At 39.9% G+C, this 27,361-nt stretch overlaps 1 protein-coding gene and 1 pseudogene across 12 annotated transcripts in view; one reads left to right on the top strand and one right to left on the bottom strand.

Moving 5' to 3' along the window:
* Nucleotides 1-27,361, top strand: part of LOC309620082 (26S proteasome non-ATPase regulatory subunit 4 pseudogene) — a 198,910-nt pseudogene that overhangs the window by 69,197 nt on the left and 102,352 nt on the right. The gene's annotated exons all lie outside the window — the stretch shown is intronic.
* Nucleotides 1-27,361, bottom strand: part of ATP11C (ATPase phospholipid transporting 11C (ATP11C blood group)) — a 166,455-nt gene that overhangs the window by 12,264 nt on the left and 126,830 nt on the right. For 10 of the 11 annotated variants that reach the window (XM_082376049.1, XM_082376056.1, XM_082376054.1 and 7 more), the window contains 5 exons: nt 24,494-24,553; nt 11,964-12,091; nt 7,604-7,739; nt 5,041-5,106; nt 2,742-2,845 (listed from right to left, as the gene is read on the bottom strand). In XM_082376049.1, coding sequence (XP_082232175.1) covers nt 2,742-2,845; nt 5,041-5,106; nt 7,604-7,739; nt 11,964-12,091; nt 24,494-24,553 — 494 coding nt within the window. The remainder of the gene's footprint in view (nt 1-2,741; nt 2,846-5,040; nt 5,107-7,603; nt 7,740-11,963; nt 12,092-24,493; nt 24,554-27,361) is intronic. The other variant, XM_082376053.1, reaches the window with a different exon arrangement.

Here is a 27,361-nt window from a genome sequence, read left to right on the forward strand (position 1 = left end):
TACGTGCAGCAACAAAGACCCAACGCAGCCAAAAATAAATAAAATAAAACAAAATAATAAAAAAAAAGAAAATACTGGCGCTTCAGAGATATTCATGAGAAATGATGATTAATTTTTATGCTAACAAACATTTTACTTCCTTGGCTGTTTTTTTAATATAAGAAAGGATTTCTGGTCTACATTTGGAAATTTAAAAGACATTTTTATTACCACTCCCCACCCCCCTGCCCACAAAACCCCTATGTAAACATAACAAGGACTGTAGAGATTTTCTCTCTCAAATGGGAGGAATCTACCATTCTCATCCACAAATATATATTAAGTACGAGTGTGTGCCAAGTAGGTTGACAGAAGAATATTGCTAATCACACATTAAGCCTTGGGGTCCAGAAATCCAGGAGAACGCCTCATTCTGCAGGGTTCAGTCATCCACTGAACTGTTAGGCGACCACTGAGAAGTCCAGCCAGTTTCCCTTCCCTGCCTGAGCTGAACCACAGAGTGCCTCACTAGGCTAGGATGAACGTTGTCTGAAGCTGAGGGGGAGGAAGTGCAAAGCAGCTGCTCAAGGTTGGGGTGTACATCAGACTGTCCTTGGATGAGGAGCCTTAGGTAAATAAGTGGTTGGTGCCATTTAGCAGATCACAAATAGTGCTCACTGAAGATAAACTGGTTTCTCATTTAAACATTCATGTTTGTGCACTCTCATGTAACATGATAAAATCAAGCTCGTGGCTCTACACAGATGAGGACTAGACTGTGGAATAGATGTGGAATAGATTGTGAGCACAATAGTGAGGTGGAGAAACTTATGAGGTCCAGGCTAAACAAGTTTTCTAGGGTTCCTACCATAAAGAAAAGATTTCTACAGAGCTCTATTCCCACTCTAATTCAGAAGGGCACCCTGACTAATCTTCTAGGCAGTTAACTGAGGCACAATAAGCGTCCAGCAGACAACTGACAGCTAGTCGTCACAGGGTATTCTTTTGCACAGTACCCTCTCTGTGATTAAAAGCTCCACATTTTTCTTTTTGATTTTGATGGCATCTATGGAGTTTTGCAGAGGAGCAGTAAAAAACAAAAATTATTATTCCTGGATGGGGTTTGGGGATCAGAAATCATCATTCTCACTGCCCATCCCCAAAGAGGGGTGAGTCACAATGCCTCAGGGTTGAGCATGTCTGGAGATGTAGCTGCAATCAGCATTCAGCTGAAGTATTACAGTTTCTAGTCACATTTTCTTGGTTGCTTTATAATATAAATTTTATATTCATGTAGTAGCTCAACTCAGACAGGTCTACTTAAGGACAGCACTATAGGCAACAAAATAAAACAGATTTATTAACATTTCATTTTTAGTAACCATCTCTAATGAATAGAAACAGGTGTGACAATATCTTAAATCATTTAAAGGATTTATTTTAATCAATAAGGAATAGTCTGGAAAGAGTGAGAAATTTTAGTTTGCTAGAAACATTTCATTCCTGTGGAAATTTTGCATAATTAGTTCAGATACTGATTACACAGGTTCCTAGACAGAATTATGACCTTACAATTGTGTATTACATTTGGTTAATCAACTTTGGTTCATTTGTGTATTATTAAAGAAAACAGAGACTTCCTTCAGCTTCATTGCTTCAATAATTACTTATATAGGTGTCAAATGCTGTAATTATACTTTCTGGAGCTGCTACTTCCATAAGTGATTAGGTTGTCCATATTTTTATTTCTTGAGGCTTTTATTTTAAAAAGCTTTCCAAAACAGTATGAGTTTCTTCTAATTAAGTCTCAAGGGACATAAACATGGTCCCCACATCTCTGTGATAATATGGACTGTTTTCTACGTATGATTTTGCTCAAACCAGTGAAAATATGTACTCCTAGAATCTTACCCTGTGGCTTACTTTAGTCCTGGTCTCTGCTGGTGGCATCCTTGTCAGGGGAAGTCACCAATTAATGAAAACAACTGTGATATTAAAAAACAAAATATAGGCCTCTGGGAGTAAGGAAAGGAGATGAAAATCTAACTTATTTTCATTCCTTATAACTCTCCCAATCACAGCTTATGTGCCCCTCACTGGACTCTAGTCTCCTTGAGGCAGAGATAGAGTCTATTCATTTCTGTATCCCATAGAATGCCTCACACAAAACGGATTCTGAATAAACATCTACTGAACCAAGATGAACAGAATGAACTTTAAGTCCAAGCTGTAGAGTCTACCTTTACCTCCCCCAAAACAATGGGATGGTGATTTCAAATATAACCCTCTGAGTATTAAGTGATACATATTCTACCTCTTGAGCACATCTGTAGTGACAAGAAGGAGAGTAATATACCATAAAGAGAGAACAGGGTCCAAATGGATAATACTGTATCTATTGGCCACTATATTGTATAGAAACTTCACAGGATGAGTATTTCCACTGGAAATCACATGGGAGGTCATGCTAGATATTAGTTTCGTTTCACAGAGAGATGTTTACACACCTTCAGGTCGGAAGATTTGGACAGGGGCTACCAGAAGGGAGGTCTTTTGAGTAACTCATGCAGTCTATATACTTGCATTTGAAATCTTAACTGAAAGAGCAGCATTACTGGCTAGAAGTAACTTCCAGTCCATTAATATTGAAGACTTGCCATCTTATATAATCAAAACTTTAAAAGTATAATTAATGTTTGCATATACAATGTACCTATATATGTATTTTGTTATTTACGTATTACACACGTACAGTAGCTTACCATATAATTCCTCCCCAGAAGAATGAGAAAAATACATAAAACGCTAAAGAACCCCAAATCACAAAGTGGTTTATCCATGTCCAGAAACGAGTATCCAAGGCGAGCTGAAAGAATACAACACAAGAGATTTCATGATGAGTACAAACTGTACCAAGCCGTATCTGATGGTATTTGACAACTTATACACAATATGATACCTGTGGGAGGATCTAGCTTGGGGCAGGCAACCAGAAGAGAATGGCACTAGAAGAACAGAACCCAGACTTTTCAAAGAGCTCTGCCCTCAGGCATTTAGACTCTAGGAGTACAGGCATGGAGGTGTGGTCAAGCAAGTACAGCTGCAGATGCCTCACTAGTGAAGGAAGGGCAAGGAATGAGGTAATGGTAACATCCCAGAGACTGGAGCCCCGTGTCCTTAAGTGGTGGCGGTCAGGGAGCTGATGGCAAAAGGAGAAGGCCTAGCTGGTGGAGGCAGGTATACTGAAAAGCAGGAGGAGAGGGAGAGAGTAGCTAGGAAGAGAAGACAAACTACACAAAGGAGTCGTGAGAGCTCAGACACAACAGATGAGGGTTACTAAATGCAAAGGCAACTAGCTCTACACGTCAGGCATCACGGAGCCATGGATTGTGGGTCTATGTAGTGTGCAATTTTTCAATTGCAAAATCCGTATCTACTCCATTAAATTAATAACATTTTCAGTTGCCTTAGATTTTAATCCTCTCATGTTTCTTCCAGGGCTGCTTGTTTCTTCAGATTGTGGCACCTGGGATTTTCAAATGCAATCTAAAAATAAAAAGTATGGTCCACTCTGCTTGCTTAAAATTTCTGGGCCACATGGCCTAATATCCAGGGCATTTAATTTCTGAAGAGGAGGTGGTGTTTGTTTTGTTACTTGCTGTGACACCCTGCTCCTCAGCAATCTGTTAACAGTTGCTCATTTATAAACAGGATATTGATAACATTGTCTTGAATTCCCATCCTCCGGCTGCCAGGGAACATGCCACAGTAATACTCATGCAAAGAAGAGGGAGTGGATGGATTTTGAGGGACAGGTGAAAGATGCTGCAGCAAGGCCAACTTTAGCTATGAAGGGTGCTTGGAAGCCCTGGGGCCATATGCAAGGCCAGGGGTAAAAAAGGGTGGGGAGGATTCCCTTTCAAATTATGATCCTATGAGACATAATAGTAAATAACAACTAGCATCTATTGTACTGAGCACATTCTATGTGCCAGACCCCATTCTAACTGCTTTGTATGTATTCACTAATTGACTTCTCACAAAAAAATCCTAAGGGAGGTGGGTGGTACTTTTATCTCCATTTTATAGAAGAGGAAATGGAAGTACTGAGAAACAAGGTCACTTGCCCAAGGACATCCAGATAGTAAGTGGCTAAACTGAGATGAATTGTAACATTTTCTTTTGCAGTCCTAAAATATTACTGAAATAGCAGATGAATAATGCAAACATGTTAGTTGTATTCGGTACGAGAAATGAAGCAGGTATAAAAATTCAGAGGGGAAATGATTAGAGGTCCTTTGTCAATTATACTTCTGAATTCTAATTCTGGCCACTGGGCATACTGGAATTCATTTAAAGGTACTCATTCTTGAACCCCATGTGACGTGTTTATTACTGGAATGATCAAAATAATTTTGATTATACCTTCAACTATAAGGGAGTCCCAACTCAAGAACCTCAAGGGTAGTATTCAGCACACAGCATTACATGGCTGCATGTTAATGCCAATGATTTTGCCAAAACTGCCTTTGTTGTATGTTATCTGCTGTATATTCTTATGCATTTCATCACAAATATGGGTAAATTTCAGTGATGAATACATTATACAAAACGTCATCACTACCAAGCTCTTTCGCACACATATCTTGCTCATGGACACCTATATTCAACTCTTAAGTACCCAAATTCCTTTAAGGACTGGCATTCTTAAACAGATATATAACTTTAAAAAATATTCAAGTACTTAACATGGAAACACACACATACACATAGCCCATTTATATACCACTTAACATCTCAAAAATAGCAGGAAAGAAGGAACAGATTTCCAACATAAGTATGGTGTATTAAAAAAAAAGAGGATAGGCAATATACTGGAAAAAATGGATCACAAATAGTATATAAATGTCCAAATCTCTAATATCACACATTACTTTAGTAAGCATTCAGACTTGAATAACAACTCGCAGTAAAAATAAAGATTAGAAGACAAAAAAGATATAAGACCAGAAAGTATTACAAAAATGGTGTTAAATATATTTGAATAAATAAAAATCTAACCTTCAGAGTTACAGTGAATACTAAGACTGTAAAAACAATGGTTCCAAAAGTCCAGTTTCCATATACCTGAAAAACATTCAACAATTACATGTACCATGAATACACAAGCTTGCTTAAAATAATAAACAGCCAAGTTTAATCTTGAGTGTAACTGCCAAAGATTTTTGTATAAATTGTTCAGGGAAATATCTGCTCAAAAGATCAGGCCAAAATGCTGGCTTTTACTGTGAGCCTAAATTTTCTTGGAGAGGTACACCACATGCGTGGTCGGCAGGGTTTATTTTGTGATTCCATGAAGCATAAAACAGGGAACACACTGGTGTGATACAGGCAGGAAAAACCCTATTCCACTAACAGTAACGTTCATAAAAACAACTCATTTGGATGGCTCCTGTATCTAGAGAGTTTGATATAGGCTTTTCCTATAATATAGATCTAAAGATCTCTATGTATACATAAAGACTAATTTGCAGACAAATGAACTCACATTTTAAAAAGAGTATATGATGACAGAGGGTAACTAGACTTACTGTGGTGACCATTCAGTACATAGAAATATCGAATCCTTATGTTATATACCTGAAACTAATATAATGTTATATGTCAATTATATCTCAATAAAAAAACAAAAAAAATAGAGTCAATTTTGTGGCTGTAAATATTAGAGCTGTCAGCATGTGCACATCAAAGAAAAGCAGATACCATGTATATAAACCCAAACGATGGATGGCAATGAATGGCACATATGCTTACCAAACGCTGTCAAGATCTGAATGCATAACATTAAAACAGAAAATGAAATGTAAAAGGTTTTAAAAAAATAAAAACAAAAAATTAAGGTTAATAGCAAAAAAAGGATTTGATCAAATCGTACATGGTGTTATGTTTAATTGCTGATAGTAGTCCTTATACTTATTGTAATTTTAGCAAACATATACAATAAAATCTAATTCATTTGGACTTCATGAACTCAAAATGAGTGATGACTTGGACACAGGGTGGGCTGAGGCTCCCCATGCACCGCCAGTAGAGTTTGCTGAGCAAATGAACCATGTCAATAGAATTGCAGGAGGGTACAGTCAGCTCTATACAATTTATGTGGCAAATAAATACAAAATAAAAAGTTGGAGTTACAGAATCAGTCATAAAGCTGAAGGGACCTGAGAAATCATAAAATCGAATTTCTTCTTCTTACTGTTGGGCAAAGGTGACTTGGAAAACTGAAGGGACTGGCCCGAGGATACACAGAGAGATCTAGTAGGGCCGTCTCCCTGGCAAACGCTACATGTGCCTACTCTAAAGTACTAGATCTGTATTTCCTCAACATTTACTCAGTGATTAATAATTTTAATGGATTCATACTAAACTGATTTCTGTGAGTCCAAATTAGAGAGGTTCTAACTGTAGTACCTAATTTCAAAGTATCATTCAAATTCACTGAGCCTATCACTTCTGTAACAGATGTTGACTGCCTCGGTTCTAGACATAGTCAGTGTACTCAGTAAAGTCTTTTTGAACCTTTGCTTTGCTTCATATGATTATAACCAATGAATGACCATAAAAGAGGAAGCCCAGAAATAGCAAAGAACATAGTGAAAGCAGCATGCAAGGTGGTGGGTTTGATTTTCCACTGTGTGGCTGCCGGAAGACCTCACCCCATTGGCAATTCTCTCCTAGAGCACAGCAAGGGCAAAATCACCCCAATGCAGGTGCTGACCTATGTAGTCGCTGGCTGGGAAGACACTGGCAGGATCTGTGTAGCCTTTCTGGAAAACACTATGCTCCCATGTGGAAAGGAAGGAGGAAGAGAAGGGAATTCCCTAATTATTGGGCAAATACTGCAAACATACGGCAGCTACCCCCTTCCACTCTAAGCACGGAAGGCTACTATGAGTAAGAACTGAGTGGGGACAGACTTTGCTTTTAAAACAGGAAAAGCCGGGGCTTCCCTGGTGGGGCAGTGGTTGAGAGTCTGCCTGCCAATGCAGGGGACACGGGTTCGAGCCCTGGTCTGGGAAGATCCCACATGCCGTGGAGCAACTAAGCCCGTGCGCCACAACTACTGAGCCTGCGCGTCTGGAGCCTGTGCCCCGCAACAAGGGAGGCCGCAATAGTGAGAGGCCCGTGCACCGCGATGAAGAGTGGCCCCCGCTTGCCGCAACTAGAGAAAGCCCTCGCACAGAAACAAAGACCCAACACAGCCATAAACAAACAAACAAACAAACAAACAGGAAAAGCCTTGCTCACATCAAAGTGTACGGGTCCAAAGTCTGAAATCCCAAGAACTCTGTTCATCTAGTAAAATTACAGCCAAGTTAAGCTTCCAGAGGTTTGCACATAAGCTGTCTAGTTAGCCGTGCATGCAGGAAGTGATTTCTCACTTCAACACTTCTAAGTGTCCTTGTTCTAAGGACACTGTGAGAACTAAATACCATACCTTTAGAAAAATAATTTGCAAAATGATTACAGCTAGACTGTGTGTATGATAGATCCAGTGCCTATGGAAAAAAACTTAAGCCATGCTTATAATACCAAAAGATGTAATGACGTTTTTTTTTTTTACCTTTGCATTTTCTTCTAAGGATGAAGTCTGAAAAAGAAAATAAGTCCCAAAGAAGAACACTGTTCCTTCAAATGCAGCCAGAAATGTCCAATATAAGAAGGGGCCCAACTGTAGCATGGCATTTCCAGAAATTTTCCTATTGAGAAATGGGAAAAACCACAAGTTAATGAATCTCTGTAGGCTGTTTATTTAAAGATACAGTGAAACGCCAAAGGTGAGCATGGGGTTTGACCCTGTTAGAATGAAGGGAGCTATCCCTGAGGGACTGGTAAGCTTTTGAAAAAAGCCCAGACCGAGCTGCAGGTTTGTCTCTATGCAATCACCTCCTGTCTGAGGTGTTGCAGTAAACTGTCAAAGTGCTTCTAAGTTAAAATTCTGGCCACTGACAATAATATCATCAATAATAATTAGCTCTCATTTACTGAGTACTTATTATACGCTTATAAAAGTGGGTTAAGAGTTTTATATTGTCCATTTTTGTACACACAAAAACCACGAGATAGGTATTCTTATCACTACCATTTACAAATAATGAGCCTCACAAAGGTGTATCATAATGGTTTCCAAACTTTGATGCACATTAGAATCACCAGGGGATCTTTAAAAACATTGATGCCTGGCTCCCACCCTCATTCTGATTTAACTGGCATGAGGTGTAACCTGGGCAACCAGGATAATTTTAAAACTCCCCAGGTAATTCTAATGTGCAGTAAAGTTTGGGAACCACTAGTACAGCAGTATGCCAGAGTTCACTCAGTTAGTAAGGGACAGAGCTAGTATACAATCCTAGACTGATTTGACTTTAAATCACATGCTCTCAACCAAGCTACCATGGCTTTGCAACTATGATTGTTAAAATATTTCATTTAATCAAGATTTCTTCCTGGGAATTTAACCTTTCTTAGGTCTTGGGGTACCCTTTATATTTTTAAAATTGAGTCAAATAACATGTTTGAAGCTGTACAGCCATGCTTTGATAAATGGTAGGTGGCCAGATCAAAAGTTTAACATCTGTCAAAAATAGCTCAGTCTTCTGGGTACAAGTCAGAATGTTGAAGAAGGCTAACAACTCTAATGGGGCAAAAAGAAGATGGGTCTGTGCATGGAATTCTTTTAGCTTCTATTTCAAATTCCTCTTAACATTTATCAAAAGATATGTAATCACTCAAATAGCACACCTGTTGCCAATACTACCAAGAATGTCACTGGGCTGTAATGAATAAGAAAGACCTTTGTGATGTAAATACAACTGATCCTCGTTCAGTTGGTATGGAGTGCTGCAGGGTTTCCTGAAAAAATAGCAATTATGCAACTTTTACCTACTAGGATTTCCAGGTGCACACAGAAATCAGCAATGTTAGGGGGATGCATAAAGCAATATGCTGCTGTTTGCCTTGGAAAAATTGCAGGGGGAAAGAGGTAGCTGCTTCCCAGAAACAAGCTCTCCCCACAGCCAGTAAGTCATGTTCCCAAGGCAACTGGGAGCCACAGGCAAGGCACCTCCCTTAAAGATCCTTGCAAGGAGGGCCCAGCAACTGCCAGCCAATGAGGCTTTTGAGTGTCACTGACTTGGGCTGAGGCAGGAGGTGGTTCCTGTCTTTCCAGCCAGTCACTGGATTTGCATTACACGCCGTGGGAAGAAAGGAAGGGGAGTCATGGTGTGTTGGGTTATAGTTGAGGTTTTCTAGCTGCGCTCAGGTGAATGACGAACCTGTTGTTAACTCAGAATATGATAGCCAACATGAGGGGCAACACGAGGGAATGAAGATGGGGGGGAGGAGCAGTTGACCAGCAGCACAGGCCTGAGCACCTCCATACAATGGGAGGCAGTAGGTGTGCCAGGACCTTGCTTTTGCCTTTTAAAGTTGTAGAAGAAACAGACTATACCTCTACCCTCTAGAAAAGAACTACAGTTTACTTTTCAAATTTCTCTCAAAAAAATGAAAAGATCCAATTATGTCACATTTCACATCAAAACTTTTGGTAAACGCCTGTGTCACTAAGTCCCCGAAGGTGATATCTATAATATGCTACACAAGGCCACAAGTAACATTAAATGGTACAAATGCAGAGAGAGACACATATGAAGACTAGAGCTTCACGTTTACAAAGGAATGCTCAGAGTAACAGAGCAATCTCCAATACAGTGACAGGCTGAGAGCACTGTCTCATCAGAGCGGCAGGCAGGAAGCTGCATTTTGGGCTGGGTGATAGGTATGCCATGGCTTTCATTTCTCCATCGTATGTGGCAAGTATGCCCTCTATGCAAAATTGCTTAAAAATTCATGAGCTACACCTGCATGCGGTAACTAAAACTTCATGGAAACCCTTAATAATTTGTACTCAACAGCTTGCTTCAAGTTTTCAACATTCTTAAGGTATGAAAGTGCTCAGCATAGCCCTGAAGTGATGTGGAGAAGGGTGTTAGAATAATAAGATTAATAGCTACCACCTATTGGAAACTTACTATGTGCCGGGCACCACTGTAAGTTTTTACATGTAGTCACTCATTTAATCCTCCCCCAAAACACTGTGATTAGATCTATTGTTACTGAAGAGGAAACTGAGGCCCATCTCAGTCAAGTAACCTGAGCAAGGCCACAGAGTCAGTGGCAGAGCTGGGATCAGAGTGCAGGCGATTCGCTAGAGCTCTTGGTGGGACGGAACGGGAGGCATTCTGCTCACTGCCACCCAAACCCCTCTTCAACCAGAGTAACTGCACTACTGGTCTTCACTTTAGTTGTTGTCTGAAAACAGAACACTGCTACTCAGTCTTTGAAAACCACCAGCCTGTGGAAAAGAGCACAGGGCCGGTCATCAGGAGGATAGAAATCTGATCTTTGCTCTGGCCTCTTGTTATACGCTGTGTCCTTAGGCAAGTCATTTCTGGGCCCTGGGTCCTCATTTTTTTAAAAAAAAGAGGGTGTGAGAGCTGATGCTCTGGAAGATTTCTACCAAGATTTCTACGATTCCCCTTTAGATCTAACAATACCCTTTGCAAGAAATACAGGGAAAAGCAGAACATGTTAACACCATGAGGAGGCAATCAGCAAACTCTAGATTGGGGGAAATGCTACAAGATAAATCATCTGGTTTCATTAACAAATAAATTGCCAAGTTAACCTAAAGATTAAGAGAGTCTCAAGAAGCATATTAACCAACTGCAGTATATGGACCTTATATACTGTTTCAAACAAGCATGCTATAAAAAGAAATTGAGTCAACTGGAAAAATTTGAGCATTGACTGGATATTTGATATCATGGACTTGTTAAATTTTCAGGTATGATAGTGTACTGTTATAACAGTACATGTAAAAGATACGTGCTGAAGTAACTATTTTATATAGTTTGATATTTGCTTCAAAATAAGTCCTTGATAGAGAAGACAAGGTTATTAATGAAGCAGGATTGGCCCTGAATTGATAATTGTTGAAGCTGAGTGGTAAGGACAGGGAAGTTCACTATATAAATAGTATTTTTGCTACACTCTTTGCATGTTTTAAATTCTTTATAATAAATACCTTTAAAATGACAACTAATTTTATAAACCTGGTTAAGTCTAACAATTCCTAGATGTGAGTTTCATGAGTCATACTGGTTAAAGACATCCCTTAAATTTGTGCACCTTCACTTTGCACCAATGAATCACACCCAAGTCTCTCTATTGCACTTGCTACCCATTATTTAGCAATGCTTACAACCTGCTGTAAATTAATATCTTTATCTTTAGCTGTAAGCTTCACTTATAAAACTCCAATTTAATCAAAGGTTAAGCAACTGGGGCTAGTGCCAAGTCCCCCACCCATAGAGAAAAGCATCTATTTCCAACTAACACAAAATGAATATAATGGCTTGATGACTTAATTGTTTTCTTCAACAATGCCATTTTAGAATGCGGCTAAAAAAGCACTCCGGAGGCTATATTTCAGGGGCAGTTTACAAGAGAAAGCCTAAGGTAACATCATCAGTTCAATACATTACAGGGAGGGATCAATATTCTAAACTACGAGAGATCTTTGTGTGGCCCTTCTTGGGGGAGGTGGGGGGTGGCGGGTAGTTAAACTATTGTGTCTCCATCTAAGACTCTAGAACTCTATGACAATGTAGGCAAAGTTTTAGGAATTACTGATTTTGAACTAAATAATTCATACCCATTCAACTACAGGACATATACCAATACCTAGGAAACACATCATTTTCCAGCTGGATGGTTTGGTTTAAGTAGCTAAAAGTTCAGAACAGAACCATGTAATCAAACCAGGAGGGCAGTTCTGTGTCCTTCCTACCTGTAGATAAAATGAAATCCACAATTTTGAAAGTCTTGGGGGGGGGCGTTTAACTTACATATGTTCAACTTACATATATAATCGGGGATCTGAGGTCAGAGTGTCAATGTTGATGTGCTGTTCCAGTAGACTGTAGGCCAGGATGGGCAAGGATGTGAAGCAGATATTGTACATTGTAAGGTAAGCGGCATCATACAGTGGCTGTAATGACAAACCACAGAAGAGAAAGGTAATGTAACAATCATCTGCAAGAGGATATTTAAGTGTTTAGAAAAAATCACAAGCTAAAACAAGACAGTTTCCTTTCACACCTTTTGTGACAGCAAAGGAGGTTTTGTAAATAAGGTCACTCTAACTGACCACTATAGAAAAGAAACTAACATACTGTAATGCATATTAAAATACCCTCCCTTTTAAAATACGATCTTATTCAGAATGTTTACAAGCTATAAGCTCTATTTCTTTTTTTTAAATATATATGCTTATCTTTTTATTAATTAGTCCAAGTAAATTTATATATAAATATGTATAAAGGAGAAACTCTTTTTTTTTAAACATCTTTATTGGAGTATAATTGCTTTACAATGGTGTGTTAGTTTCTGCTTTATAACAAAGTGAATCAGCTATACATATACATACATCCCCATATCTCCTCCCTCTTGCGTCTCCCTCCCACCCTCCCTATCCCACCCCTCTAGGTGTTTGCAAAGCACCGAGCTGATCTCCCTGTGCTATGTGGCTGATAAGCTCTATTTCTAATGGATATTAACTAAGAACTTTCAAAAGATTTTCAGCGAATGAAGGCCCATTAAGTGTAAGACAGGAACCCCTTAGGGAAACTAAATATAAGCAGTGGCCAGTCTGTGTCACAGTTTTTTGGGTTAATATTTTACATGGTTTTTTTTTTTTTTTATTAATTTATTTTTGGCTGTGTTGGGTCTTCGTTTCTGTGCGAGGGCTCCCTCCAGTTGCGGCAAGCGGGGGCCACTCTTCATCGCGGTGCGCGGGCCTCTCACTATCGTGGCCTCTCTTGTTGCGGAGCACAGGCTCCAGACACGCAGGCTCAGTAGTTGTGGCTCACGGGCCCAGCTGCTCCACGGCATGTGGGATCCCCCCAGCCCAGGGCTCGAACCCGTGTCCCCTGCACCAGCAGGCAGACTCTCAACCACTGCGCCACCAGGGAAGCCCCTTACATGGTTTTAAATATCACTATCACCTTCTCCAGAGTATATTTATGATATTGAATGTGGCCATTTACTAAGGATTAAATAAATATTCACAAAAATAAAAGCTAAATATATTCACATGGTCATGACTCTTTCTGGTCCTGAATTCCCTAGGCTCCAGACCAAAATTTCCAACTTCCTGCTGGTTGTCCCACAGGACAACTTGCAATTCAAAATGTCTAAAACCAAACTCATTAACTTTCCCTTTAAATCTGCTTCCTCCCATGTCCCCTACCTCAGTGAGTGGCCCCACAATGTTTGCAACCCCAGTATCTACCTTGGTGCCTGGTACCCCTTAGGTGCTCAAGAAATCTTTTGAAATGAGTGATTCTTTTCCTACCTCACTAGCCATTCCTTCTCAGGCTCCTCTTCTCCCTGAGCCCTCTGTGTTGGAGTGTCCCAGCACTCAGTGTTTGGAACTTTATTTATGCTCGCTCTCTAGGTGATCTCATTTAGTCCTGTGGTTTTAATATAACCCATTCACTGAAAATTCCCATATCTAGCCTAAACCTGTCCCATATATCCAACTGCCCACTTGATATCTCCTCTTGGGTGTCTAGCATATTTCAAACTTACGTCCAAGACTGAATTCCTGACCTGCCCTCACCTCAAACCTGCTCCTCCTGAAGTCTTCCTCGTCTCAGGAAAGGGCAACAAAATCTTTTTGATCAACCAGAACCGAAATCTTGGATTCATCCTTGACTCCTCTTTTTCACAAGCCACATCCAATCTATTAAGCAGCGTTTACTAGCTCCACTTTCAAATACATTCAGAACCACACCACTTCTTAGCCCCTCCACTGTGACCACTCTGCAAGCCTTTAATTGGTCTCCCGGCTTCTTCTCCCCTTGACCTGCAGTCTTTTCTCAACACAATGGCCCAAGTAGCTCTACTGGAAAATAAGTCAAATCAAATCATTGTTTTGTTCAAACTCTCCAGTGGATTCCTTTATCTCTGAAAGTAAAGAAGCTCCTACAATGGTGGAAATATAAAGTCTTACTCCTCGATCCAGCTTCTTACCTGTCTGTTACCTTCTCAGTGAGACCAATCTTGATTTACCTTGCCACTTCCTCTCTCTTGAACACATTCCCCCCAATCCTGTGCCCCCCCATATTACTAATCACCTTTTAACTTACACGATAAATTTATTATGTTTACTCTCTCTTCACGCTAGAATTTAAGCTCTATGTGGGCAGGGATTTTTATTTATTTATTGATAGCTGTAGCTTGAGAAAAAGCAAAGCAGCCCCTGACATTCAAGAGCTGGCCCGGCACTCACAGCTAGGCACCGGCACTCTGTAGAACATGAACAATTTCACAGAACAGCAACATCAAACAAGGCCACTGTGTGACCTCAATGTATCGAGACAAAAACACTCCGTAATCACATTTGAACACAGACAGAATATAAATATTGTCCAAATCACAATAATGACCAACATCTATGTTCTGGCTGATTTGGGTGACTACTGCCTCTTGACCAATGACATGTTGGCTCCCTGGATAAGATTTACTAACATGCTTAGTCATAAAATTACCCCCATCTGCTAACAGCACCCAGCAAGGCCCTACTCCTTAAACCCTTCCACAAATCACCTAACTCAAGCCCAAATCTTACAAGACTTTTCTAACACTTGCTTCCTAAGAGGCCTCACTGTTCCTCATGGTGTACACTCTTTCTTGTTGCATTGAGTAATGAACCTAATGTGATCAACTACAAGTGTTTTACTGGCTTTGACAATCTGGAACTCCTAGAACAGAACTTGGCATGCAGAAAGCGTTCAATAAATATTGGATGGATGAATGAATGACTAGAGACTGGAAGCAAAAACATATTTGTAAAGGACTGATCTGATATTGTAAATATTCCTTTATTGAAAAAAATATTAAGGTTTTTATAATGAACCTTGTTTTGATGCTAATACTTATTGAGTTCAGTATTTTCTACACAGTGCTAGATGTTGTCATGCAACCATCATCTGTGACCTGAATAAATAATATCCCATATTCACATGTATCTTTCACATATATAAAATGTTTTTTGATTAATAAAATGCATTTAAATGTGACACAAATTGGACTTCCCTGGTGGCCCAGTGGTTAAGAATCCGTCTGCCAATGCAGGGGACACGGGTTCAAGCCCTGGTCCGGGAAGATCCCACGTGTCGCAGAGCAACTAAGCCTGTGCGCCACAACTACTGAGCCTGTGCTCTAGAGCCCGCAAGCCACAACTACTGAGCCTGCAAGCCACAACTACTGAAGCCCGCATGCCTAGAGCCTGTGCTCCACAACAAGAGAAGCCACCGCAATGAGAAGCCCACGCACTGCAATAAAGAGTAGCCCCCGCTTGCAGCAACTAGAGAAAGCCTGCACGCAGCAATGAAGACGCAACGCAGACAAAAATAAAATAAATAAAATAAATAAATTTATAAAAACAAAACAAAACAGGTTTAGTTGATAATACTGTTTCTTGTTATACCTGTTATAAAGGGTATCTTTTCATGCAGAAGAAAGTCCAGTGCTAACCTAGGCTTTGCTAAACAAAGAGTTGCTTTTTGCTTAAATAATCTGCATCCTGGTCTCATTTCTACATTCTCCATAGCTCACTCTCCAAGTACCAGGGTTGCAGAGGACACCTGAAGTAGACCTGAAATGAAAAAGGCTGACTACCTGTATGTATTCCACAAATATTTGCAATAAAGGTCTCTACATTTAGCACAAGGCCAAAGCGAAAACTAAAGATATGTACAATACATCACTACCTCAGAGAGACCTTCCTTTTACGTGGTACACTTTTTCTAAGATGTCTGCCTAGCTCCTTCCCTCATCTCCTCTAGATCTCTGCCCAAATGTCACCTCATCAGAGAGAACTTTCCAGGTCAGTTTGTCTAAAACAGCAGCTCTCTTCCCCAGTCACATTCTATCCATTTATTATGCTTTTTTTTCTCCTTCAGAGCATATATCAGTACCCAACATAATATGTTTGTCTGATTGCTGTCTGTCTCTCCCCCTATCACTCACTGTACCCACAAGCTCCATGCGGTAAAGAGTTTTGATCACTGTTATATCCCAAGCACTTAGCCTGGCACACAGTAGGCACTCAAGAAGTATTTGCTAAATGAATGAATGTACCGGTTGAGCAACTGACGAAGGCAAACATCAAGTCCTATGGGAACCTAAGCAGACCCCCAGACCCCCAACAGCCCAGGGTTTTATAGGGAATAAGTCCTTTCTTTCTTCATACAACTTGTGCTTGGTAAACATTGTTTAAAAAGCCAACTTCCCTTTATCACTTTGCTACAAAATTTGAAAATGTCCCTTTAAACTTGCATTCATCATCCAAGGAAGTGAGGAATTACAAACATTTTGATCAACAGTAATCTGAAAGTTCAAGAAAAGTAGATTCATCAGAGTTTATAAAACTCTCTGTTACCAATACTGTTAGCTTGGAATACAAGAAGGCTGATGGTACTTTCTACAGCCGGTAGATGATTAATTCATAAAGTGATCGGCTTAACTGGCATCATGGGGCTGATTACATGGCACTGATGTAAGAGACAGCATACCAAACGGCAAAGAGGCAAGTTCAAGAGAAAGAAAGCAGGGACTTCCCTGGTGGTCCAGTGGCTAAGACTCCACGCTCCCAATGCAGGGGGCCCGGGTTTGATCCCTGGTCAGGGAACTAGATCCCACATGCCGCAACTAAGAGTTCACATGCCACAACTAAAGATCCTGCATGCCACAACTAAGACCCGGTGCAGCCAAACAAACAAACAGAGTCGCTTGCCATTGAGAAGAATACATTCTCTTAAAAATACTGCCAAGAAATTAGGAAAAAATCACTTCCTATCATGAGGAATGGAACATGCCTGAAATTAAGAAACTCAGTCTCTAATAGCTGTGACGATGTTACCAGCAGCTCAGCTTGGTAAAAATCACTGAATTGCTCATAGATTAACTACAAAATTTCGGAGTCAATGAGCATTATAGCTCCTTTACATAGCTATACTTCCACTAGAAGCAATGTAAAATACAGTTTAGCTGTTAAAACAAACCTACAAACATGCCTGCCCATCCCCCACTTATGTATCAAGTTAACATATAGCATATTCTATATGTGAAAAATGTTCAGAAAATTACAGAGGGCTAAAAGTGTAGAATTGCTTAACTAATCCAAGGCTTTATCCAGGAATCACAGCTTCTTTGCTAGCTTAAACATCAATGTTTTTCTAGAGAATCAACCTGAGAAAATGCAAAGGTATGAGATTTTATTTGATGAAATAATAAACTATAACATTTTAGGATTATTGGAAAACATTGTATACACTGACAAAAATAAAAAATACTTTTTAAAGGATCTCAATTCCAACAGGACATACCAAATAACCTTCAAAAAGAAAATAACAATAAGACCATTACTAAAGCAAAGATATAAAATTTTGCTATTGTCAAAAACCAGGCCAAGAAAATCAGCTGTTGAACTAAGAAAAAAAAATCCTTTTACGTTGGGCATACCTCTCTAATCTCTACAATCCAATACATAAAAGGTAATTTATTAATAGCAAATATAAACTACATTACAGAGATTGATTCAAGATGGCGAAGTGGAAGGATGTGCGCTCACTCTCTCTTGCAAGAGCACAGGAATCACAACTAACTGCTGAACAATCATCAACAGGAAGACACTGGAACTCACCAAAAAAAGATACCCCACATCCAAAAACGAAGGAGAAGCGCAATGAGACGGCAGGAGGGGTGCAATCACAATATAATCAAATCCCATAACCGCTGGGTGGGTGACTCACAAACTGGAGAACAATTATACTAAAGAAGTCCACCCACTGGAGTGAAGGTTCTGAGCCCCACGTCAGGCTTCCCACCTGGGGGTCTGGCAATGGGAGGAGGAATTCCTAGAGAATCAGACTTTGAAGGCTAGCGGGATTTGATTGCAGGACTTTGACAGGACTGGGGGAAACAGACACTCCACTCTTAGAGGGCACACACAAAGTAGTGTGCGCATCAGGACCCAGGGGAAGGAGCAGTGATCCTATAGGAGACTGAACCAGACCTACCTGCTAGTGTTGGAGGGTCTCCTGCAGAGGTGGGGGGTGGCTGTGGCTCACCGTGGGGCACTGGCAGCAGAAGTTCTGGGAAGCACTCCTTGGCGTGAGCCCTCCCAGAGTCCGCCATTAGCCCCACCAAAGAGCAAAGAGCCTGGTAGGCTCCAGTGCTGGGTCGCCCCAGGCTAAACAACCAAACAGGGAGGGAACCCAGCCCCATCCATCAGCAGACAAGCAGATTAAAGTTTTACTGAGCTCTGCCCACCAGAGCAACACCCAGCTCTACCCACCACCAGTCCCTCCCATCAGGAAGCTTGCACAAGACTCTTAGATAGCCTCAACCACCAGAGGGCAGATAGCAGAAGCTAGAAGAACATTTCTGCAGCCTGTGGAATGAAAACCACATTCACAGAAAGACAGACAAAATGAAAAGGCAGAGGACTATGTACCAGATGAAGGAACAAGATAAAAACCCAGAAAAACAACTAAATGAAGTGCAGATAGGCAACCTTCCAGAAAAACAATTCAGAATACTGATAGTGAAGATGATCCAGGACCTCGGAAAAAGAATGGAGGCAAAGATCGAGAAGATGCAAGAAACCTTTAACAGAGACCTAGAAGAATTAAAGAACAAAGAAACAGAGATGAACAATACAATAATTGAAATGAAAAATACACTAGAAGGCATCAACAGCAGAATAACTGAGGCAGAAGAACGGATAAGTGACCTGGAAGACAGAATGGTGGAATTCAATGCTGCAGAACAGAATAAAGAAAAAAGAATGAAAAGACATGAAGACAGCCTAAGAGACCTCCGGGACAACATTAAATGTAACAACATTCGCATTATAGGGGTACCAGAAGGAGAAGAGAGAGAGAAAGGACCCAAGAAAATATTTGAAGAGATTATAGTTGAAAACTTCCCTAACATGGGAAAGGAAATCGCCACCCAACTCCAGGAAGTGCAGAGTCCCAGGCAGGATAAACCCAAGGAGAAACACACTGAGACACACAGTAACCAAACTGACAAAGATTAAAGACAAAGAAAAATTATTGAAAGCAACAAGGGAAAAACGACAAATAACATACAAGGGAACTCCCATAAGGTTAACAGCTGATTTCTCAGCAGAAACTCTACAAGCCAGATGGGAGTGGTACGATATATTTAAAGTGATGAAAGGGAAGAACCTACAGCCAAGATTACTCTAGCCGGCAAGGATCTCATTCAGATTCGATGGAGAAATCAAAAGCTTTACAGACAAGCAAAAGCTAGGAGAATTCAGCACCACCAAACCATCTCTACAACAAATGCTAAAGGAACTCCTCTAAGTGGGAAACACAAGAGAAGAGAAGGACCTACAAAAACAAACTCGTAACAATTAAGAAAATGGTAATAGGAACATACATATCGATAATTACCTTAAATGTGAATGGATTAAATGCTCCAACCAAAAGACACAGGCTCGCTGAATGGATACAAAAACAAGACCCATATATATGCTGTCTACAAGAGACCCAGTTCAGACCTAGGGACACATACAGACTGAAAGTGAGGGGATGGAAAAAGGTATTCCAAGAAAATGGAAATCAAAAGAAAGATGGAGTAGCAATACTCATATCAGAAAAAATACTTTATTTTTTATTAACTTTTTTAAAATTAAAATTTATTTATTTATTTATTTTTTATTCTTGGCTGTGTTGGGTCTTCATTGCTGCGCGCAGGCTTTCTTTAGTTGCGGACAGCAGGGGCTACTCTTTGTTGCTGTGCGCGGGCTTCTCATTGCAGTGGCTTCTCTTGTTGCAGAGCACGGGCTCTAGGCGAGTGTGCTCAGTAGTTGTAGCTCGCGGGCTCTAGAGCACAGGCTCAGTAGTTGTAGCGCACGGGCTTAGCTGCTCCGCGGCATGTGGGATCTTCCCGGACCAGGGCTTGAACCCGTGTCTCCTGCATTGGCAGGCGGATTCTTAACCTCTGTGCCACCAGGGAAGTCCCTAAAATAGACTTTAAAATAAAGACTGTTACAAGAGGCAAGGAAGGACATTACATAATGATCAAGGGATGAATCCAAGAAGAAGATATAACAATTATAAATATATATGTACCCAATGCAGGAGCACCTCAATACAAAAGGCGACTGCTAACAGCTATTAAAGAGGAAATTGACAGTAACACAATAATAGTGGGGGACTTTAACACCTCACTTACACCAATGGACAGATCATCCAGATAGAAAATTAATAAGGAAACACAACCTTTAAATGATACAATAGACCTGATAGATTTGATATTTATAGGACATTCCAGCCAAAAACAGCAGATTACACTTTCTTTTCAAGTGCACATGGAACATTCTCCAGGACAGATCACATCTTGGGTCACAAATCAAGTTTCGGTAAATTTAAGAAAACTGAAATCATATCAAGCATCTTTTCTGACCACAACGCTATGAGATTAGAAATCAATTACAGGGAAAACAACGTAAAAACACAAACACATGGAGGCTAAACAATACATTACTAAATAACCAAGAGAGCACCGGAGAAATCAAAGAGGAAACCAAAAAATACCTAGAGACAAATGACAACGAAAACATGACGATCCAAAACCTATGGGATGCAGCAAAAGCAGTTCTAAGAGGGAAGTTTATAGCAGTAGAATCCTACCTCAAGAAACAAGAAAAATCTCAAATAAACAATCTAACCTTACACCTAAAGGAACTAGAGAAAGAAGAACAAACAAAACCCAAAGTTAGCAGAAGGAAAGAAATCATGAAGATCAGAGCAGAAATAAATGAAATAGAAACAAAGAAAACAATAGCAAAGAGCAATAAAACTGAAAGCTGGTTCTTTGAGAAGATAAACAAAATTGGTAAACCTTTAGCCAGACTCATCAAGAAAAAGAGGGAGAGGACTCAAATCAATAAAATTAGAAATGAAAAAGGAGAAGTTACAATGGACACCACAGAAATACAAAGCATCATGAGAGACTATTACAAGCAACTCTATGCCAATAAAATGGACAACCTGGAAGAAATGGACAAATTCTTAGAAAGGCATAACCTTCCAAGACTGAAGCAGTAAGAAACAGAAAATATGAGCAGACCAATCACAAGTAATGAAATTGAAACTGTGATTAAAAATCTTCCAACAAACAAAAGTCCAGGACCAGATGGCTTCACAGGTGAATTCTATCAAATATTTAGAGAAGAGCTAACACCCATCCTTCTCAAACTCTTCCAAAAAATTCAAGAGGAGGGAACACTCCCAAACTCATTCTATGAGGTCACCATCACCCTGATACCAAAACCAAAGATACTACAAAACAAGAAAATTACAGACCAATATCACTGATGAATATAGATGCAGAAATCCTCAACAAAATACTAGCAAACAGAATCCAACAACACATTAAAAGGATCATACACCATGATCAAGTGGGATTTATCCCAGGGACGCAAGGATTCTTCAATATATGCAAATCAATCAATGTGATACACCATATTAACAAATTGAAGAATAAAAACCATATGATCATCTCGACAGATGCAGAAAAAGCTTTTGACAAAATTCAACACCCATTTATGATAAAAACTCTCCAGAAAGTGGGCACAGAGGGAACCTACCTCAACATAATAAAGGCCATGTACAACGAACCCAAAGCAAACATCATTCTCAATGGTGAAAAACTGAAAGCATTTCCTCTAAGATCAGGAACAAGACAAGGATGTCCACTCTTGCCACTATTATTCAACACAGTTTTGGAAGTCCTAGCCACGGCAATCAGAGAAGAAAAAGAAATAAAAGGAATCCAAATTGGAAAAGTAAAACTGTCACTGTTTGCAGATGACATGATACTATACATAGAGAATCCTAAAGATGCCACCAGAAAACTACTAGAGCTCAATCAATGAACTTCATAAAGTTGCAGGATACAAAATTGATGCACAGAAATCTCTTGCATTCCTATACACTAAGAATGAAAGATCACAAAGAGAAATTAAGGAAACAATCCCATTCACCATTGCAACAAAAAGAATAAAATACTGAGGAGGAAACCTACCTAAGGAGGTAAAAGACCTGTACTCAGAAAACTATAAGACACTGATGAAAGAAATCAAAGATGACACAAACAGATGGAGAGACATATCATGTTCTTGGATTGGAAGGATCAACATTGTGAAAATGACTATACTACTCAAAGCAATCTACAGATCCAATGCAATCCCTATCAAATTACCAGTGGCATTTTCTACAGAACTGCAAGAAAAAATCTTAAAATTTGTATGGAGACACAAAAGACCCTGAACAGCCAAAGCAGTCTTGACGGAAAAAAATGGAGCTGGAGGAATCAGACTCCCTGACTTCAGACTATACTACAAAGCTACAGTAATCGGGGCCTTCCCTGGTGGCGCAGTGGTTACGAATCTGCCTGCCAATGCAGGGGACATGGGTTCGAGCCCTGGTCCGGGAAGATCCCCCATGTCACAGAGCAACTAAGCCCGTGCACCTCAACTACTGAGTCTGCGCTCTAGAGCCCACGTGCCACAACTACTGAAGCCCATGCGCCTAGAGCCCGTGCTCCACAATAAGAGAAGCCACTGCAATGAGAAGCCTGCGCACTGCAACGAAGAGTAGCCCCCGCTCACCACAACTAGAGAAAGCCCATGCGCAGCAACGAAGACCCAACACAGCCAAAAATAAAATAAAAAATAAAAATTATTAAATTTATTAAAAAAAAAAGCTACAGTAATTCAGACAATATGGCACTGGCACAAAAATAGAAATATAGATCAATGGAACAGGATAGAAAGCCCAGAGATAAACCCACGTACCTATGGTCAACTAATCTATGACAAAGGAGGCAAGGATATACAATGGAGAAAAGACAGTCCCTTCGATAAGTGGTGCTGGGAAAACTGGGCAGTTACATGTAAAAGAATGAAACTAGAACACTCCCTAACACCATACACAAAAATAAACTCAAAATGGATTAGAGATCTAAATGTAAGACCGGACATTGTAAAACTCTTAGAGGAAAACATAGGAAGAACACTCTTTGACATAAATCACAGCAAGATCTTTTGTGATCCACCTCCTAGAGTAATGGAAATAAAAACAAAAATAAACAAATGGGACCTAATGAAACTTAAAACCTTTTGCACAGCAAAGGAAACTACAAACAAGACGAAAAGACAACCCTCAGAATGGGAGAAAATATTTCCAAACGAATCAACTGACAAAGGATTAATCTCCAAAATACATAAACAGCTCATGCAGCTCAATATTAAAAAAACAAACAACCCAACCAAAAAATGGGCAGAAGACCTAAACAGACATTTCTCCAAAGAAGACATACAGACAGCCACGAAGCACTTGAAAAGTTGCTCAACATCACTAATTATTAGAGAAATGCAAATCAAAACTATAATCAGGTACCACCTCATACCGGTTAGAATGGGCATCATCAGAAAACCTACAAACAACACATGCTAGAGAGGGTGTGGAGAAAAGGGAACCCTCTTGCACTGTTGGTGGGAATGTACATTGATACAGCCACTATGGAGAACAGTATGGAGGTTTCTTAAAAAACTAAAAATAGAATTACCGTACGACCCAGCAATCCCAGGACTGGGCATATACCCAGAGAAAACCATAATTCAAAAAGACACATGCACCCCAATGTTCATTGCAGCACTATTTACAATAACCGGGTCATGGAAGCAACCTAAATGCCTATCAACAGACAAATGGATAAAGAAGATGTGGTACGTATATACAATGGAATATTACTCAGCCATAAAAAGGAACGAAATGAGTCATTTGTAGAGACGTGGATGGACCTAGAGACTGTCATACAGAGTGAAGTAAGTCAGAAAGAGAAAAACAAATATCATATATTAATGCATGTATGTGGAATCTAGAGAAATGGTATGGATGGACTGCTTTGCAAGGCAGAAATAGAGACACAGATGTAGAGAACTAACGTATGGACACCAAGGGGGGAAAGTCGCGGGGGGTGGTGGTGGTGGTGGGATGAATCGGGAGAGTGGGATTGACATATATGCAGTAATATGTATAAAACAGATAACTAATAAGAACCTGATGTATAAAAAATAAATAAATTAAATAAAAAAAAAAACCCTAACATTTCTGTGGAAACTATTATATGTATGTATTGCTGAATCACCTTGCTCTACACCAGAAACTAACACAACCTTGTAAATCAACTATACTTCAATAAAATAAATTTAAACAAACAACAACAACAACAAAAAACAAACCAAAAAACTACATTACAAGAAATACCTAGGGAAACAAACCTGTTGTGAGAATCCACAGAAGAACTGGTACAAAAATTGTGGCAAAATGAAACAAAGGTTCTGGAAAAAAAAAAATGAAGAAAAGGGTTATTGCTTTTCACTTGATCAACTTTCTAAAGTAAAACAGGAAACTCTACTCCAGATAGTCTACAGGCAGTCCTAAGTCCTTCTAATGTCACAATGCAATAAACTTCTACTCCAGAGTTGTAAGGAAACAATTGAAAACAAATGTTTACATTCATATTAATACCAACTTTTGCCCTACCAAGGCAGAAGAGGACCTCACTTACTTTATGAGACCCTCTTGCTATTCTTCTAGGGAAGAAGTGAGCTCATATAATATGAACACCTAATGGTACTGCACCTTAAATGCCAAGTGGGTTTGCAAAATCATCACAAAGTAGACTGACATAAAGCTGTAAGTCTATATTTAAAAGTCAATTAATGCCAATAAGTAGTCAGGAAATTATTATAGTGTACATTGACACGAACAAGTATCAACTAATGCTTTACTGCCTTTGTTACTGCCTCATCAAACAATTAACTATTATTATTGATCACCTACTATATGTAAAGATGACACTGTGGGTGATACAAAAAACAAAACTTCTTACTTCTAAGGGATTTATCATTTAACTGGGAGAACACTAAAAACAAACATATTCAAAAAATACAAGCTGAGAATTCATAAGGCAGTAAAAGCCACTAGGTAAGATGATAAATACTAAAATTAACGTCTTCAGGCAAAACCACCAGAACTAACATTTTCAAATGAGTGCTGTCCTTCAATATAGGCTGTGACTGTATTTCAGCGCTGCTGTCACTTGTTCATGGTGTCTCTGGATTTCTCTTAGGGCAGCACCTTCAATAGCTCTACTTTTTTTTTTTTTAAATAAATATATTTATTTATTTTTGGCTGTGTTGGGTCTTCATTGCTGCGCACGGGCTTTCTCTAGTCACGGCGAGTGGGGGCTACTCTTTGTTGCGGTGCACGGGCTTCTCATTGCAGTGGCTTCTCTTGTTGTGGAGCACAGGCTCTAGGGCGTGCAGGTTTCAGTAGTTGTGGCACGTGGGCTCAGTAGTTGTGGCTTGTGGGCTCTGGAGCGCAGGCTCAGTAGTTGTGGCGCACGGGCTTAGTTGCTCCACGGCATGTGGGATCTTCCCGTACCAGGGCTTGAACCCGTGTCCCCTGCATTGGTAGGCAGATTCTTAACCACTGCACCACCAGGGAAGTCCCCAATAGCCCATTTTTGAGCCATGTCAAAAAACCAGTCTCTTTCCTTCTCTCACACATTCTCACTTAGCTAATTTACCAGGCTGGGAGACTTGAGGCCGTTTTAAAAATCCAATGGATTCTTAAAGTATGAACAACTGCCGCAGCTGAGGATATTTAGGTAAATATATACTGAAGGCTCTGGAGGACATTTCTACAGAAAACTGCTACATGTATTTTGAATAAGTCCTACAGCACCAGAGTGTCGGAGTTCCCAAGGTTATCACCTGGAAGGGCAACACTCATTCGTATGTATCAGTTCTGGCAGAATGCAAAATACTGTCGGTAGCCTTTCTAGAGTCATACCTTATGTATATAAAAGAAGTGTTCTGAGGTTGGAAGAGGCAGTGCTTGGTGTGGATTAAGGGGGTGCTTTGTGGGAAGGGGAGGTCTGACTCTCCCATTAGAATAACAGTTCCATGAAAACAGGGACTTTGCCTGTCTTATTCCATCATGAATTCTCAAGCGCCTGAAACAATGCTTGGCACATGGTAACACATTCAAACATATTTGTTGATTGAATGAATAAAGAAGTTAGACTTTGAACTAGGTGTTACAGATGAATAGGATATGGTGATAGCAGGAACCAAGGTAAGGCCATATGTATTTTAAACATGTAAGGTAGGGCAGGGTCAGACTGTGGGGTGCCTTAAAAGCCAGACTAACTCTTAAGACAATGGAGAGTGAAGTTTCTGGAGGACAAGTTGAAAAGTGGTATTTTCTAAACATTAACCTGGCTGAATTATGCAAGGAGGAGCGAATGGAGAAATAGAAAGCAGGAAGACCTGTCACTGCAGTACGCCAGGGGCGGGCAACAACCTGAAGATGCAATGGCAAGATAAGAGGAAGGCAGCCAAAGAGGGTCAAAGGTATTAGAAATCATCTTGGGACAAAAGGCAGCACTAAAAAAGGAATACTGCTAAGTCAGTAACTAAGATGATAATGGGCATAGAGATCCTAATGAAGACAGAGGGCAGCTACATAAATAATCCCCTAAATTGGGAACCAGGATATGTAAATTACTGACCACTAGTAAACATTAGCCATTTTAATGCTTGTTTTGTTTTTCTTAACAGAGCATCCCTTCCATCTGGTGGCAGTTGCTTGAATTGCAGGCCAAAATCTTAAAGAGGGAAACCAAGCTTCTGGAATAGGATCAGATTGCTAGGCAGATCTGTATGGCAAATCTTCACAGGCTCTCCGACGAAGGGGAGGTAAGAGAGAATAACCATCCATCCCCACGTGGGGCTGTTAAGTTACTGAGTCCAAGGCCCCACAAACCTTAACTATGTAAATAACATAACCACACTGAAATGGTGGAAAAGGAAAAAAAAAAGTAACTTTGGAAACAGTGTTTTGACTACATTCTCTAAGACTAAAGACAAAAACAAGTGCTCACAAATATATTTCTCAAGTTAGTCAGATTTGTTTCTCACAGGAGTATGAGTAGCAATTCTGGAATTACTTTAAGTGTACTTGAGGAGTTAGCAAATAAATAAACACAATGAGGATGAGAACCAGGTTTCTCACCACTGAAGAAAGGAGTTACTAAATGGAAAAGGGAAAGGTTCCAATGAACCTTGTGCTGCCGGATT

Source organism: Balaenoptera borealis (assembly GCF_965194805.1).
Source record: "Balaenoptera borealis genome assembly, chromosome: X".
Lineage (NCBI taxonomy): Eukaryota > Metazoa > Chordata > Mammalia > Artiodactyla > Balaenopteridae > Balaenoptera > Balaenoptera borealis.